This window comes from Brassica napus, chromosome C8, assembly GCF_020379485.1.
Source record: "Brassica napus cultivar Da-Ae chromosome C8, Da-Ae, whole genome shotgun sequence".
Lineage (NCBI taxonomy): Eukaryota > Viridiplantae > Streptophyta > Magnoliopsida > Brassicales > Brassicaceae > Brassica > Brassica napus.
Window position 1 is genome coordinate 949,920 of NC_063451.1, and position 15,711 is coordinate 965,630.

Genomic DNA, 15,711 nt, shown 5'->3' on the forward strand with positions numbered 1-15,711 from the left:
ATGCAGCTAGAGGTCTGGTGAACCTATATATAACCCTAATATAAAATAATTCTTGATGACTTAGTATGCATAATTCCATCTACATACATTTAAATGATGGAATAAAATGAATCGTTGGAGTGGAGCTTGTGTTGGGTCTCGGCACATTCCTCATAGTCTCTTCTTCATACGCCAATGATCTCAACTTCAGATTTTTTATCATAAGAAATAGACTCATGCAGGTTAAGTAACAGAAGAATAATGTGAATATATATGTGCAGCTTCTTATCTGTGGTAGTGTATATGGGACTCATTATATTTAAAGCGGTGGAGGAATAGACAAACTTCAGCCCCTTACGAGTTCAAAATAAAAGGTTGCAACCAAAGAAGAACCTGTTTAAAGCAGTCCTCAAAATCCTGCACCACCTTCATCTTCCCATGGAACACCTTCTCCAAAACCATCCAAGGGAAAGAGAAAAATAAATGATCGCAATTCTAAAAAACCTAGCAGCTCTGTTCAAAAGAAAGTGAAGGCTGAAAAATACAAACATGTGCTTCTGTTTTTTAGGTTCTAGAGAAATTACTTATGTTGTTAATGTATTTGATTTCGAGCATAGTTTTATTTGTCTCTAAAACTCTATTCTAATTTTTTTATTAAAAACCTAATGATTATGATATCTGAACCCAACTTTGGATAATCAATTTTTTTTACGGATCTTGAAGAACAAAAATGTTTTTTGTCAGAGAATGTTTTTTTTTTTTTTTTTTTTTTTTTTTTTTTTGAAAAAGGGCATTCTATTAAGCATAAAAACGAAAACTCAAAAGATACAGACCCAGCCAGGCAGTGTTTATGGGGTTTAGCCCATTAGTAATATTTCATATGATAACACATAAAGGAGAACCGACTAGAAGTAATAAAGCCCAGCCCAAAGCAGTTGAAGAGACCAGTAGTTGAGTTATACGTTCCACACAGCAAATAGAGAGGATGAGAGTCGAGGAGATCAATCACGGAGAGCGGAGATTTTTGATCGAATTGTCGCTTCAATCTGCTTTACAATTGAGTCAGGAGGCTTGAAGATGTGTCGATGTAGGCGCGAGTTCCTTTCAGCCCAGATATAGTACAGCGTGCATTGCCAAGCTAGGAGTCGAATGATCTGCAAGTGACGGGGACCTTGGAGGTTCTGCACCTTGGAGGTTCTGCATGTTGATCATCTCACGGTTCCAATCTTGATCAGGTCGATAACCAGCTCTATTGGCAGTTCTAGTCCAAACGCTCCAAGAATAAGGGCATTGATAGTATATATGATCCCTACTCTCAGGTGCCACGTTGCAGAGCAAACAGAGAGGGTCTGTTGGTAGTCCCCAACCCAGTAACCGATCTCTCGTGGGGCACCGGTTCTGGACAAGGAGCCATGCGAGGAAGTTCTGTCTTGGGATGCCTCTTGGTGACCAAACTGCCTTGTGCCATTGGGTTGGTTGATTGTGATGCTTCAGTTCTCCGTAGACAAGACCCGTTGAGAACTCTTGAGAAGAGCTGTTTAGGCTCCAGATATAGCGATCATCAAGAGAGTTCAGGGAGAGAGATGTTAAGTATACCTGAAGTAGAACTTGTTGTTCTGATCGAGCCGCCGGAAGGGACCAGACACCGTCCCTGTAGAGGTCATCAAGAGTTGCAGTTTCTTGGATACCAAGACGTGACCGTTGGGGGAGATTAAGAAACTCGGAAAGTTTCCCATAAGGACTCCAATTGTCATTCCAGAATCTGGTCATCCTTCCATTCCCCACTTCAATGCGAATCCAGGTATAGACCAGCGGCCGTAGACGGAGCAAACGTTTCACCAGCCAGGAGTGGTTGTTTCGTTCTTTTATAGTCCAAAAATTAGAGAGGTTTCCATTGAGAATCTCCTTCACCAACCATGCTACCCATATTGAACCACTTTTAAAGAACAGAAGCCATATTAAGCGTATTGAAGTAGCCGTGTTCCAGGAAAGCAAGTCGCGTATTCCAAGCCCACCTTCTTCCTTCGAGTGAGTGACCGTGTCCCATGAAACTCTAGCCGTATGGTGTCCCTCTATCGTCCCTTTCCATAGATAAGCCCCACAGAGAGAGTTTATTGTCTTGATACAGAACTTAGGTAGTGTGAAAGTGGTGCACCAGAAATTTGTGATTCCTGAAATTACAGTGTTAATGAGAAGCAGTCTCCCGGCAAAGGATAGAGTCTTGGCACTCCAGGAGGTTAGCTTTGCTTTAACACTGGAGATGAGGGGCTCGCAGTTGGCCATTGACAGCTTTCGGGTGCAGAGAGGTACACCCAGATATCTTATAAGTAGAGTTCCATGAGTTAATCCACTTGTTTGCTTGATATGATCTATTTCAGGTTGAGACAAGCCGCAGGAGAAGAAACATGTTTTAGTCAAGCTGACGCCAAGTCCCGATTGTGTCTCAAACTCGCTGAGGACATCCAAAACCCCATTTACAGAGCCAGCACTGCCTTCAACAAATATTAGTAGGTCATCGGCAAAACAGAGGTGAGTTAACTTTGAATCTTGACAGTTCGGGTGATAGCCATATTTTCCATCTTCAGCTCCTTTGTTGAGGAGAACTGATAAACAATTCATTGCTATAACAAACAGGTATGGCGAGAGAGGATCACCCTGTCGAAGCCCTCTTTTGCTTTTGAAATATCCTTGGACAGTACCATTGTATCCAACAGTGAAACTTGGTGTGCAGACACACGCTTGCAACCATCTGATATAGAGTCCCGGGAGGCCTATGCTGTAAAGACAAGTGAAGATGAAGTTCCAATTGATGGTGACAAAGGCTTTGGCGATGTCTACCTTGATTGCAATCCGCTTGGCGCCCTTGTTTCTGTGATAACCATTGACTACCTCAGCGGCTAACACTGTATTCTCAACCAGTAATCGGCCTTGGACAAATGCCGTTTGGTTCGGGAGAATCAGGTCAGTGAGCATCGGTTTTAGTCTTTGAACAAGCATCTTCGATATAGCCTTGTATATTGTGTTGCAACATGATATTGGGCGGAAGTCACTGATTACTGAAGCCCCGGGTCTCTTAGGTACTAGTGTTAATATGGTTGCGTTTGTTGCTGCAGGCATAAACGCAGTGATGAAAAAATTCTGGATAGCACTAGTTACTTCAGATCCTAATACACTACAAGTCGCCTTGAAGAATCCTGAGGTAAAACCGTCTGGTCCCGGTGACTTATTGCTGTTAAGTTTCATGATCACTCTACAAATCTCCTCCTGGTCAGGGATTCTGATCATAGCCTGAATCAACGCAGCAGAGCATCTGTAGTGGAGCACACGCTGGAACCAGTCTAGCGAGCACACAGAGACATTCATTGTCGCAGGGGCAAGTATGGATTGGAAATAGTTTACGGCGTGCTGTCCCATGGTGATAGGATCTGAGAGGATAACGCCAGAAGGCAGCATGAAGAACCGGATAGAGTTGAAAGACGCACGCACTTGGACCAATCTGTGGAAGTAAGTTGTATTGAGATCCCCTTCTTTTAACCAGTTTACTCTCGATTTTTGCTTGAAGTAGGATTCCTCTATCAATCTCAGAAAACACCATTTGTCATACAACTCTTTCTCTTGCTGGAAAAGGTCTGGAGTGGGATTGGTTAGAGCTTGTACCTGCACAACTTGAAGCAAACAGTTAGTTTCTCTCACTCTCTCTTGAATATTTGAAAAATTGGAACGATTTAGTGATTTTAATGCTCCCTTTATTTTTCTGAATTTGTAGCAGAGAGTGGAGAGATTAGACGCAATGCCACCGGCCTGATTCCAAGCATCCACAACGGTTTGGTTAAATTTGTGATGTTTGGTTAGGTAGTTAAAGAACTTGAAAGGCCGGGTACCAGCTAGAGGTAAGGGAACATGAAGATCAAGCAAGCAAGGAGAGTGATCAGAGAAGTTGGGGGGAAGGAAGGAGGCTAGGCTGTTAGGGTAATGGGAGATCCACTCATGGTTGGCAAGAAGCCTATCAAGTTTCTCCGCTACAGGGTTGGAGGGACTCTTATTTGTCCAAGTATGCAAGGGGCCAGCGTATCTCAGATCAAATACTTCAAGCTGATTGAGCACATTCCGGAGTGAGATCATGGGCGCAGTTAAGCAGTTTACCGCCATTGATGAGTGCTCAGCAGGGTGGGTAATTTGGTTGAAACCCCCTCCGATGACCCATGGCGCATTGGAGAGGTCAAGGGACTGGTGGGTGTTGATTAAGTCCACCCATAGGTCTTGTCTCTCGTCATGGGAGTTTGAGGCGTAGACTGCTGTGAAGTATATTTTGTGGCAGTGGGGAAATTCAATCTCACAGGTCATCGACTGCCTGGAACTAGAAATGACTTTCACAGCCACAAGAGATTTCCAAATGAGTATGATCCTGCCGTCGGGGTCAGCTGAGTGGTTGCTGGTATAGTTCCAACCTTGACAGGCTTTCGACATTACATGATTGAGTTGCGGTTCCTTTATGTGTGTCTCTAAGAGAGCTCCAAAAATAGGCTTATGTAACAAAAGCCACTGGCGTAACGGGTCGTGCTTGCTCGGCTCATTAAGTCCTCGAGCATTCCAAAAAAAGGTCTTAGTACTCATAGAGAAGACTCCGGAGGCACTCCTTGGATAAGGAGAGGACCTACACTAGGAGTAGCTGCAAAAAGGTTGGGGAGAGAGTTAGGGTCAGGGTCAATGGGTGGGTGATTTTGATCGGAGACAGAAGCTAGTTTTAGGGATTTTTTAGGTGAGGAGAGCAAAATAGCAAAAGGGTTTTGGGCGAGAAGGGAAGAGTGGCTGGCTGAGATAAAAGGGCGCTTTAGATTTGGTTTGTGCTTTGATGGGTAAAGGAGTTTTCGTGGGAGGTTTTGGGCTGGAAGGGCAATAGCAAGAGATACTTTATGGAGGTCAGTGGAGAGAGCAAGGGGTAGAGTTGAGTCAGAGACAAACACCTCTTCAATAGGAAACGGGTTGATGGGTGAGGGGGTAGAAGGAGAGGGTTGCACAATGGTGGGGAAGGGGATGGTGGGTTTGAGAGGGGGAAGGGTAAATGAGGAAGAACAAGGAGGAGGGGCACTGGTAAATTCAAAAGGCGGAGCAGAATGTTGAACAATCAAGGGAGTGAGGTTCTGCTCAGCAATTGTATTCTTATTTAGATCCGTAGATGCAATATGTGCGCCAACCGTAATAGTTTGCTCTACTTCTTTATTACCGGTGTTTGTAGCTCCTTGTTGATTAGGGTCCTTTTTTGCTGAAGCACTTTCCGCAGGGACCCATTTGGGATCATATCGCAGGCAGTCTTTGATGATGTGCCCTATTTGGTGGCAGAGGGAACAAGATGGAGGAACCCAGGGATATTCCACTTGAACCTGAATGATCTCTCCACTCTGGCGCTTGATCTGGACCAAGGGAGGGAGCTCTTTTGTGAGGTCAGCGTCGACTTTCACATGAGCTACTTCAATATTTGTCAGGTTCTTAGTGTATTCATCTGTTTCTTTAGGTTCTCCTACCAATCCCGCGGCGAGACTTAGACCTTCTTGGGAGCGGAGACTGAGCGGAACACCTTTCAGATGAGCCCAGAGAGGGATTGAAAGAAGCTCCGGGGTAGTAGGTGCTTGAGTTGCAGACCATGGAGATACATGAAACATTGCTGTCCCAACATACCAGAGTCGCTTCTCCAAGACTTTCTTGCGAATGTATTCGTTGGGAATCCTAACAATCATTGAGCGTTGAGTAGGATTGGTGTGTATCTCCAGCTTAGCTCCTTTACCCCAAAGAAAGTTGAGGACATTCTCAATGGCTTTATAAGTGGGCATCTTTGCGAAAAAAGAGCCAGTGATGAAGTCCTTGTGAAGGGATTCACCCCTTTCAAAAACTTCATCTGGAATATTGACTTCAGGAATTCCTGTTTCGGATATGGTAGTTGGCGCAAGGCGTCTAAGCGACCTATTTGCGACTGGTTTAGCTTTATCAGCCCAAGTTTGAGGTTTATGAGGTCGTGGTTGGATATTTTGGGTTGGGTCTGGATCAGAGGAAGTATGAATGGGAGGAGAAGGCTGTTTCTGGAGAGGAGGGTTCGGATTGGTCTTGGAGTTTGATGAATGGGGGGGAGGGGTAGAGGTTTCCAGTGGGGATCGCTGGTAGAAGCACGATTAGTGAAAATAGGAGAGGTAGTTTTTTGGGGCAGAGCAGTGAAACCCTCGAAACTGATTGAAACAGTGGCATTGGGGGTAGTGTTTTGGATCTGAGGCTTAGAAGTAAAGGAGTTCAAAATCTGATTCCTAAGGACATCAGTAGTTGAGGGAGCACTTCTGGTATAGCAAGCTCTTGATGCGGTCCCCTTAGGAGGAGAAATTTGCATCGGAGAGCGGGCCTTCCGAGAAGCGGCAACAGCAAGAGTGGGGAACTCAGCTAGGGGGAGGGAATTGGGGTCAGGGGGTCGGGGGGGACGAGGGGAGGTGGAGGAGGGGAGCCACCAGAAGTGGCCGGCGATGGAATCAGGACGGTGGCGCGGTCAGCGGAGAACCAGATGTTGGTTTCCAAAACTTGACTTTACTGAACTAATTCTATTTTCTTAAAGAAAATATTACATCTTCTGTTTTAAGTCTTGCCTTAAACCAAGAGACAGAGTCTCTGTAATGACTTGCTTTTTATCTATCAGAACAACGTGTATTTGTCTTCAATCATAGGTCCAGCAGCAACCATGAGGTTGCACAACATAAATAAACATTCTAAAACGTAAAAAACAGAAGCAAATGTTTACAAATACATGTTTGGTTGCTAATGACTTTTATAGCAGATGGTGAGTTGTTTTATTTGTGTCACATTTATTTTATTTTATTTTTGTATGAAAGTTGCGTTACCTTTAACTCATTCTTTATTTATAGTACGAAGAACAAAGAAACAAATAAATACATAACTATAAAAGTTTAACTTAAAGAAATTAATACCTAAGTTAAATTGAATAGAATTTATCGTAAATATCTCATAATATAAGGTTTTTAGTAAGTGTTCATGTTTTATTAAAACAAATATCACTAATGATTTGAAACAATAAATTAAATTACTGCATTCAAACTACAAAATTGTTGCATATGAAAATATTTAATTAAACTATTAAACGATCATTAATATGGTAAATGTTAAAACTATATACCACTAATCATGTAAATCAAATATTTATAAATAGAAAAATAAAAATAACTACCCGCACGGTTGTGCGGATCAAGATCTAATATACATTAATACAAATTTAGAATGTGTTTAGAAATTTTAAAACAACACTAAAGATCATAGGCTTCAGTATTTAGAGCAATTACCGAAAAACTCAATATTTTCGTAGGGTTTAACACATAGATTTCAAGATAATTTCAAAAATATGACACTACTGTTTTAATGCATAATTGCATCCTACACTAACATATGATGAATGTCAAACAGGTTTAAAACCTTTGTTGTCTCCGTTTCTCTAGAGAATAATGATTTTACAGTGGTTAGTCCACCAATCTAGGGAGTTTTATGAAGCTATACTAAATTAATTGATAAAAATTAAAACGATGCCCACGTACCATGAATGAGAGTTTAATATACATTAATACAAATGTAGAATGTGTTTAGAAATTTTAAAACAACACTAAAGATCATATGCTTCAGTATATAGAGCATTTACCGAAAAACTCAATATTTTCGTAGGGTTTAACACATAGATTTCGAGATAATTTCAAAAATATGACAAAACTGTTTTAATACATAGTTGCATCCTAGACTAACATCAGAACTGATCTAATCCAGACCCTGAAGGACCCAACTCAAAACGCACACATAAATTTCTAATATTCAATCGGGGCCTAATTTCAAAAAAAAAACGATACCCAAAAGTAACAATTCGTACCTAAATGGATAGTCAATGTTCATGCCTAACCGATTTTATAAACTAATAAAAATGACTATTTATTTGTGTTTGGATAAATTAAATGAAATAGAAAGATTTTTTTGTTTAGTGAAATAATTATATGGAGTGAAAAATTAAGTGACTATAAATTAATATATTTTTATTATTTTGATTTAAGTTACTATTTTATTCACAAAAACATGTCTTTGAATTATGTTTTTGGCTAATTTTCCACCGATTGAAACTAAAATATATATATATATATATATATAAAAGTTTTAGTAAAAAAATTAAACCGAACGTTTAACCATATGCAAAACCCAATTATTTTACATTTTTGATTTTATAATTAACACAAAGTTAATGTCGAGTAACTAATAAATAAAAATTTGCACTATTATTATTATGGTTATATAATTAATGATGTGATGTATTGTTAAGGTATATAATTAATGAAATTGTTAAATTGTGTGAAATATAGAAGGCCTTTTTGCAAAATTGACCTAAAACTCAAAGTTAAACACAAAACTAACCTCTTTTTTTTTTTGGAAATTAGTTTTGCCCTATTCACCCCACAAGTTCATATAATTCACGAAAATATCATCAAAATTTATTTATTTTTTCCGAAAATGACATTTTTACTCTCTCACCCTCATCATCTTCAAGTAATTACAAGATTGTCATTGTCATCAATACCCCAACCACCATGAACAACTGATTTGAAGCTCGTAATGCTCCCAAAATCGATTTACCCTTCTGTTTTCTTCATTCTTATGAACTAAACACAACATCTCTCTCACTTTCTCTCCACATTCAGCTAAAAAAAAAAACAAGATTTTGATTCTACATTTTTTATGGTTCATAGAGTCATAAAAGCTAACGATTCAGTGTGGGTCACTTTTCTTTGAGATTTTGTATGCTTCGAGAAGCCTTATGTGTGCTAAGAAAGTTATCTCACCAATTTAAAGTATGAAATCGAGTTTTTTTCCAGATCTGTTCATCCAGACGGCTTCCCAGGAAAGTCGTCTGGCTGTAGACGACTTACCTAGAAGTCGTCTGGTCAATGCAGAGGTTATTTTTGCAATTGACTTTGAAATCTGTTTTCTGAGACGACTGAAATATAAGTCGTCTGCTTTTGTTTGGTTACAAAAAAATCTCCAAAGAACCTAGACGACTTACATGTAAGTCGTCATAGGTTAGTTTTGCATTTGACTGGATTTTGTCGGAATTTTGACTTTCCTGGACTACTTATTTTTAGTCGTCTGGTAGAAAATTGAAATATCAATATTTTATTAACCCGGCGACTTACATGTAAGTCGTCGTAGGTTAGTTTTGCCATTGAAAAAAAAACTTCAATATTTAATTATACTCAGACAACTTACAATTCAGTCGTCCGCCCGATGACTTACATGTAAGTCGTCCAGGATTTTATTTCGAGATTCTGGTCAAACCTCGTAAATCCTTGACGACTTACATGTAAGTCGTCGGACGGACGACTGAATTGTAAGTCGTCTATATATAATTAAATATTGAAGTTTTATTTTTCAATTGCAAAACTAACCTATGACGACTTAATTATAAGTCGTCGAGTTTTAATAAAATATTGATATTTCAATTTTTCACCAGACGACTGAAATGTAAGTCGTCCAGGAAAGTCAAACTTCTGAAATAATCCAGTCAAATGCAAAACTAGCATATGTCGACTGAAATGTAAGTCGTCTAGCTTTTTTGAAGTTTTTTTTTTAACCAAACAAAAGTAGACGACTTATTTTTCAGTCGTCTCAGATAACAGTTTTCAAAGTCAATTGGAAAAATAACCTCTGCGTTGACCAGATGACTTATATTTTAGTCGTCTGGAAGACTTAAATTAAAGTCGTCCACGTCGATCTTTAATAAACTTTCGTTTTCTTTGTTCTATGTTTACTAATGTGTTTTATTTTAACTTTTTCAGATGATGCGTCAATTACATGCAGTGTATGGAGAATGGTTGCTGAAAGATGGATGTTGGAATTTTGTGGTTGATCATTTCAAAGGTGCGAGAATGTTATTTTTGAGTGAAAGTTCGACACATGCTGATCTTGTTGCAATGGCTCAAGAATATTATAACATGGACATGAACACAGAGTCCGTGGAGTTAACCTACTCATTACAACATATGGCTCCAGACCTTCCTCCTATTCATGTTACAAGTGATAGACAAGTTCAGAATTGCTCGAGATAACTAAAACGCATGAAGTACGTCTGGCTGTAGACGACTTACATGAAATTTTTCTGGTCAATGCAGAGACTTACATGGAAGTAGTCTCGAATTGTTATATGTTTTGACTAGTTACTTTTGTTTGTTTCCATCTCTTAAGTATTATTGTTATAGACACTAATGATAATTATTGTTATGAGTTGGAAGAAGGGTTAAAATGCTTCTTAAAATGTTGTATCAATATGAAGCTACCAACATTCTTGTTTATTAAGCTGAGAAGAAGGCCATTGGAGTTTATTATTGCATATGGGAGATCCAAAGATAAGAGAAAGGCTATTGAAGTCTATTATTTCATTGATTTGTAAATATGTAAACACATTGTTAGCACATGTATTACATCTTGGAAAACATTATTACTGATTTTACAAAAAAAATCACAACTAAAAGAGTAGACATGCAAATCACAAAACAGACCACAAGCAAAACTATTATAGATCATTCTTCTACAAAGACAAGCATGGACTCCACTTGATATGGAAGAAAACTTCGTCAGAAGACTTCGTCAGAAGACTTCCAGGAAGTCCAGCTGGAAGACTTTCTGGAAGTCGTCTGGAAGACTTCCTGGAAGCCGTCTGGAAGACTTCCTGGAAGTCATCTGGAAGACTTCCTGGAAGTCGTCTAGCGAATTATATTTTAGACGACTAACAGGTTAGTCGTCCCAGAAGTCTTCCAGATCTGAAAAACCTGCATATCAAATCCAGATCTGAAAAACCTGCATATCAAAAAACGTTCAACTCGCTTAAAAATAGAGAAAATGAGTGGAAGATTATATAAAGCTACTTTTATAGAACACACAAAAATACATATCTAAAATTAATAGATCTACCTTTAAATGAGTGGAAGATGAGAACCATCTGATTAAAAACCTGCAAAAAAAAAGATAGATTAGTAAGAAAGACATGATACAAAACTGAAAAATTCATATAAAGTTTGGTATTTTCAAGTCAAAGAGGTTAGAGTGGGTTTGGAGAGTTTTAGTTTGGGAAAAAAGTAAGACCTTTATACAACAGGAAGCTACGAAATGAAGAAAAATCAAACATAAAAATTTACCAAAACGCTCAGATCAATTATGAAAGGGAAACTTCGTCAGAAGACTTCCAGGAAGTCGTCTGGAAGACTTCCTGGAAGTCGTCTAGCACATTATATTTTAGACGACTAACACGTAAGTCGTCCCAGAAGTCTTCCAGATCTGAAAAACCTGCATATCCAAATCCAGATCTGAAAAACTTGCATATCCAAAAACGTTCAAATGGCTTAAAAACAGAGAAAATGAGTGGAAGATTAGATAAATCTACCTTTATAGAACACACAAAAATACATATCTAAAATTGATACATCTACCTTTAAATGAGTGGAAGATGATAATCATGTGATGAAAAACCTGCAAAAACAAGATAAATTATTGAGAAAGACATGAGACAAAAACAATAAATTGATATAAAGCTTAGTGTTTATAAGTTCAAAGAGATTAGAGAGAGGTTGAAGAGTTTTAGAATGATGAACATTACATTTTTGTTGCAGCCATTTGAGATGAGGAGAGAGAATGTGTAAATTTTTCTTTATATAGGGAGACAAAAAATCCAATTAGGTTAAAATATTTTTGATTCAGACGACTTCCTAGACGACTTACTTGTAAGTCGCCCAGAAGACTTTAATATTTTTAGCGGAAAATTAAAATATTTTTAGTGGGAAACTAAAATAGAAGACTTCCCACACGACTTACAAGTAAGTTGTCTAGTTTAAATTATTTAAGCGGGAAATAATTTTAAAAAAAAATTTAGGCGGGAATATTTGGACGACTTACATGTAAGTCGTCCAGCTAAAATTATTCACCAGACGTCTAGACCCTAAACATAACCTCTAAACTTAATTAACTAACTAAACACTTCATAAAATCAAATTAAACTTCAAAAGTGTTCATTATACACAAAAATAAACACTTACAGGTAAAAATTTAATTTTTTTAAAAAACATTCAAGCTTTCCAAAATCTAACCCTAAGAATACATACAATACTACAACATATGTTGCCAAACCCTAGACCAAAGAATACTATGATTCACTACCTACACTCATCTATGTTGAAAACAATTCAGTTTTGTTATATTTTATTTATATCACTTAAAACTATTTATTATTAAAAAATTGTTATAAATCATGGAGTAGATTGCCATTAATCAAGACAAGAGGAGAAAGCCCACCGACCACATCAAGGCCCAACCGCGGCCACATAGAGAAGGAGAGGCGGCCACAAGTTTCTAGTCGGCCAAGGCTTCACAGTTTTCTTTTTCTATGTTTTAGTAGTTTTCCTATTTCCTGTTAGATTAGGATTTGTACTCTTTCCTTTTATCTCTATTTTGTAATCCTTATATAAAAGAACTCCCTTGATCATTAATAATAACACAGAAATATTCAGTCTCTAAACTCTCTAATTACAACACGTTATCAGCACGATAGACTCCAAAACCCTGAGACAAAACATAACCTAAAATCCGTCACAAATAAACCCTAAACCAGGCGCAACTTAAAATTGACCCATCTCTCAAACCCTGAGGAACCAGACAACGATCCACATATCAAATTGAAGCTCTTGACGAGACGAATCCATCAGCACAAACCGTTTGTCGATCCGATCTCAGACGCGCCCTCACTCTTAGAAACAATACGCGGCGCCGTCTTGGTCTTTTGGAACCCTAATCCCGAAGAACCCTAAATTGTTCTTAGTTGCGTTCCTGCTCGTCAGCATCCGATCAGCTCCAGCCCTAAGGTGTTCCTGATCCTAGACAACCTCAGTTCCCAGTTCGCATCACAGCCAGCTTGAGTTCCCAATCAACCAGCTCGAGACCCGATAAGAAGAAGACAGCTCGCGTCCGCGTCGCAGCTCGCGTTCGAGGTTCATCCGTTCACCTTGGAGGTCCGGTTTCTACAACCTGCAAAACAAAGGTAATCCTAAATTCTGAGAACATGAATCGAACCTGGTTGTTTTGTAAAGATTGAAACCCTAAAATCAGAACTCTAAAGATGAAAGCCATAGGAAAAATAGATCAAATCCTAAAGAGTAAATCGGAGCTCGAATAAGTCCGATCTCCTAAACCATAATTCGAGATTGATCCATTGATCAATTAAAATCAAAGTCTTAATGATTTTGAATCTCAAATCAAATTCCCTTGATCAAAGATCAAAGTTTCGAAAACCCTAAAACCCTAAATTGGAAAATCGGTTTTAATTGTTTGATTTGAAACTTGATTGTTTTATTTGATCACCTAGAAAGATTGCTAGGATTGTTTAAACTCGAATCTGAATTGCTTGACTTGTTTAAACTAAAAAAAAAAACTTGATAAGCCCTTGATTATATCATCTCGTGGTCGTGTGGCCTTATTGCCTTCATACTCGAACTTGATCACTACTGATTGATTGCAATTGAACTTAGATCTAATTCCAGGGATGATGAATTGAACTAAAATAGCCGTGTGGCTCATCTTGGCCGTAAGGCATTGCTTGAATGTTTAAATGTTTAAAAAACACTTAATCTCGATTTATATTCCTAAAGGCTTTGAAACCTTAATCTTAAAATCGAATCCTACTAATGTTTAAACCGAAACCCTAGAATTGATTAAGATTATTTGCATACATATGAATCTGAATATGGATTGCATTCATACTGTTTAAAAGGAATCGACCAGCATGTAGTTTATAAAATCTTGAAACCGTTTGCATTAGGTAGAACTACATGGCCGTGTGGCTTGATGATCGTTTCGCACCATGGTCGATTAGATTGCTTGATTTTTCATAAATGCGTAAGACAGGTTTGTGGCCGAGCTTGTTAATTACCATGCGGCCACATGATCACATTGTGAACCTAAATTGTGAATGATAATGTGATTCAGATGTCGAAAATCTCAAACAGAGACTATGCAGCCTTTAATCTCTCCGGAGATAACTACTTGCAGTGGGCGCTAGATACAAAGATCAGTTTAAGGTCAAAGGGACTTGGTGATACAATCATCAAGAACAACAATGAGACCGATAAGAATCGGTACATGGCTATAAGTATTATACGCTATCACCTCATTGAAGGTCTAAAAGATCAGTACATCACGATGGAAAATCCACTAGAACTTTGGGATGCTTTACAGCATAGATATGATCACCAGAAAACGGTGTTACTTCCAAAGGCTAGAAACGACTGGAAGAATCTTAAATTCTTGGATTATAAGTCGGTGGATGAGTACAATTCAGTCTTATTTAAGACGGTCTCGATGATGAGACTTTGTGGTGAAGTAGTAACCGAAGAAGAGTTACTTGAGAAGACTTACTCTACATTCCATTCATCGAATGTGATACCGCAACAGCAGTACAGAATGAAAGGCTTCACCACATATACTGATCTGATCTCGTGCCTGCTTCTGGCCGAGGCAAACAATGAGCTCCTGATGAAGAACAGTGAAGCTAGACCTGTTGGAACAACACCATTACCGGTAGCTAATGAGGTTGAAAAGAAAGAACCCAATGAGTGCAATTACGTCCAAAACAATAAGCGATCACACGGCAATGGCCGTGGTGGTTACAAGGGGTGTGGCAGTGACAATTACTCGAACAGCCGAGACAACTACTCGACCGGCCGGAAAGGAAACCACAATAACCGTGGTCGTGGTTCCAATTATGGCTGTGGCCGAGGTAGTTATGGCCGTGGTCGAGGCGGCATATCCAAACCGTCTTACTCGACTAAATCCGTTTGTCACAGATGTGGAATGAGAAACCATTGGGCCAAGAACTGTAGAACCCCTAAGCACTTATGTGAGCTCTACCAAGAAAGTCTGAAGAACAAGAACCCGGAGGCTCACATGGTTCACGATTCCGGATATGAGGCCGATAATGATTCCGACATTGCTAAAGATGACCAGATGGACTTTGAGACTTCTAAATTTCGATACGACTTGTCTTATTCCTTTATGATTTGCTTTGATGTTTCACGATTTTATATATATATAATAAGAATTGATTTTGAATTCATTATCTTGCCTGATCTTACTTGAACATATAAATGATTTTAAAGAGTTGCCTAAAGGGCATAAAACCAAGTAAGAAATCATGAATGGGTATAGTAAGCATAGTAAAGAAACTATGGCTAAGGCATTGCCTTAAAAGGCATTATACACACCCAAAAGAACATGTGACCCATTGAAGTTATAATGTATGGTTTCCAAGTAGAAACAATGGGTAAGGAATGAAACAAGTTCCTTTAGATTTTAATAAGAAAAACGCCTAAGACCTTGAAAGAAAGTGGTCGAGACTATACCTATGATCTCTACTGATCAAAACTATGCTACAGATCAGTATGATAAAGAGGCAAGAGATGTGGTAACCATATTGAGATAACACCACGAAATTTTACACTATATGGCATGATAGGATTAGCCATCCTAAAGTCTAAACTTGATGCAGAGATTGGAAAGCCACAGAGTTATCCCGTAAAAGATCTCACGTTGTGAAACATGTACACAAAGGGAAACTCATTAGGCTTAATTGTCCCAAGCACCACAACCTTATAGTATGGTCATGAGGGGGAGAGA

At 38.7% G+C, this 15,711-nt stretch overlaps 1 protein-coding gene across 1 annotated transcript; it reads left to right on the forward strand.

Moving 5' to 3' along the window:
* Positions 1–13,021: 13,021 nt before the first annotated feature.
* On the forward strand, positions 13,022–15,278 carry LOC106380361. The gene has a single exon (XM_048765999.1). The coding sequence runs from the start codon at positions 14,026–14,028 to the stop codon at positions 15,172–15,174; it is 1,149 nt and encodes a 382-aa protein (XP_048621956.1). The 5' UTR covers positions 13,022–14,025; the 3' UTR covers positions 15,175–15,278.
* The last annotated feature ends 433 nt before the right edge of the window (positions 15,279–15,711 follow it).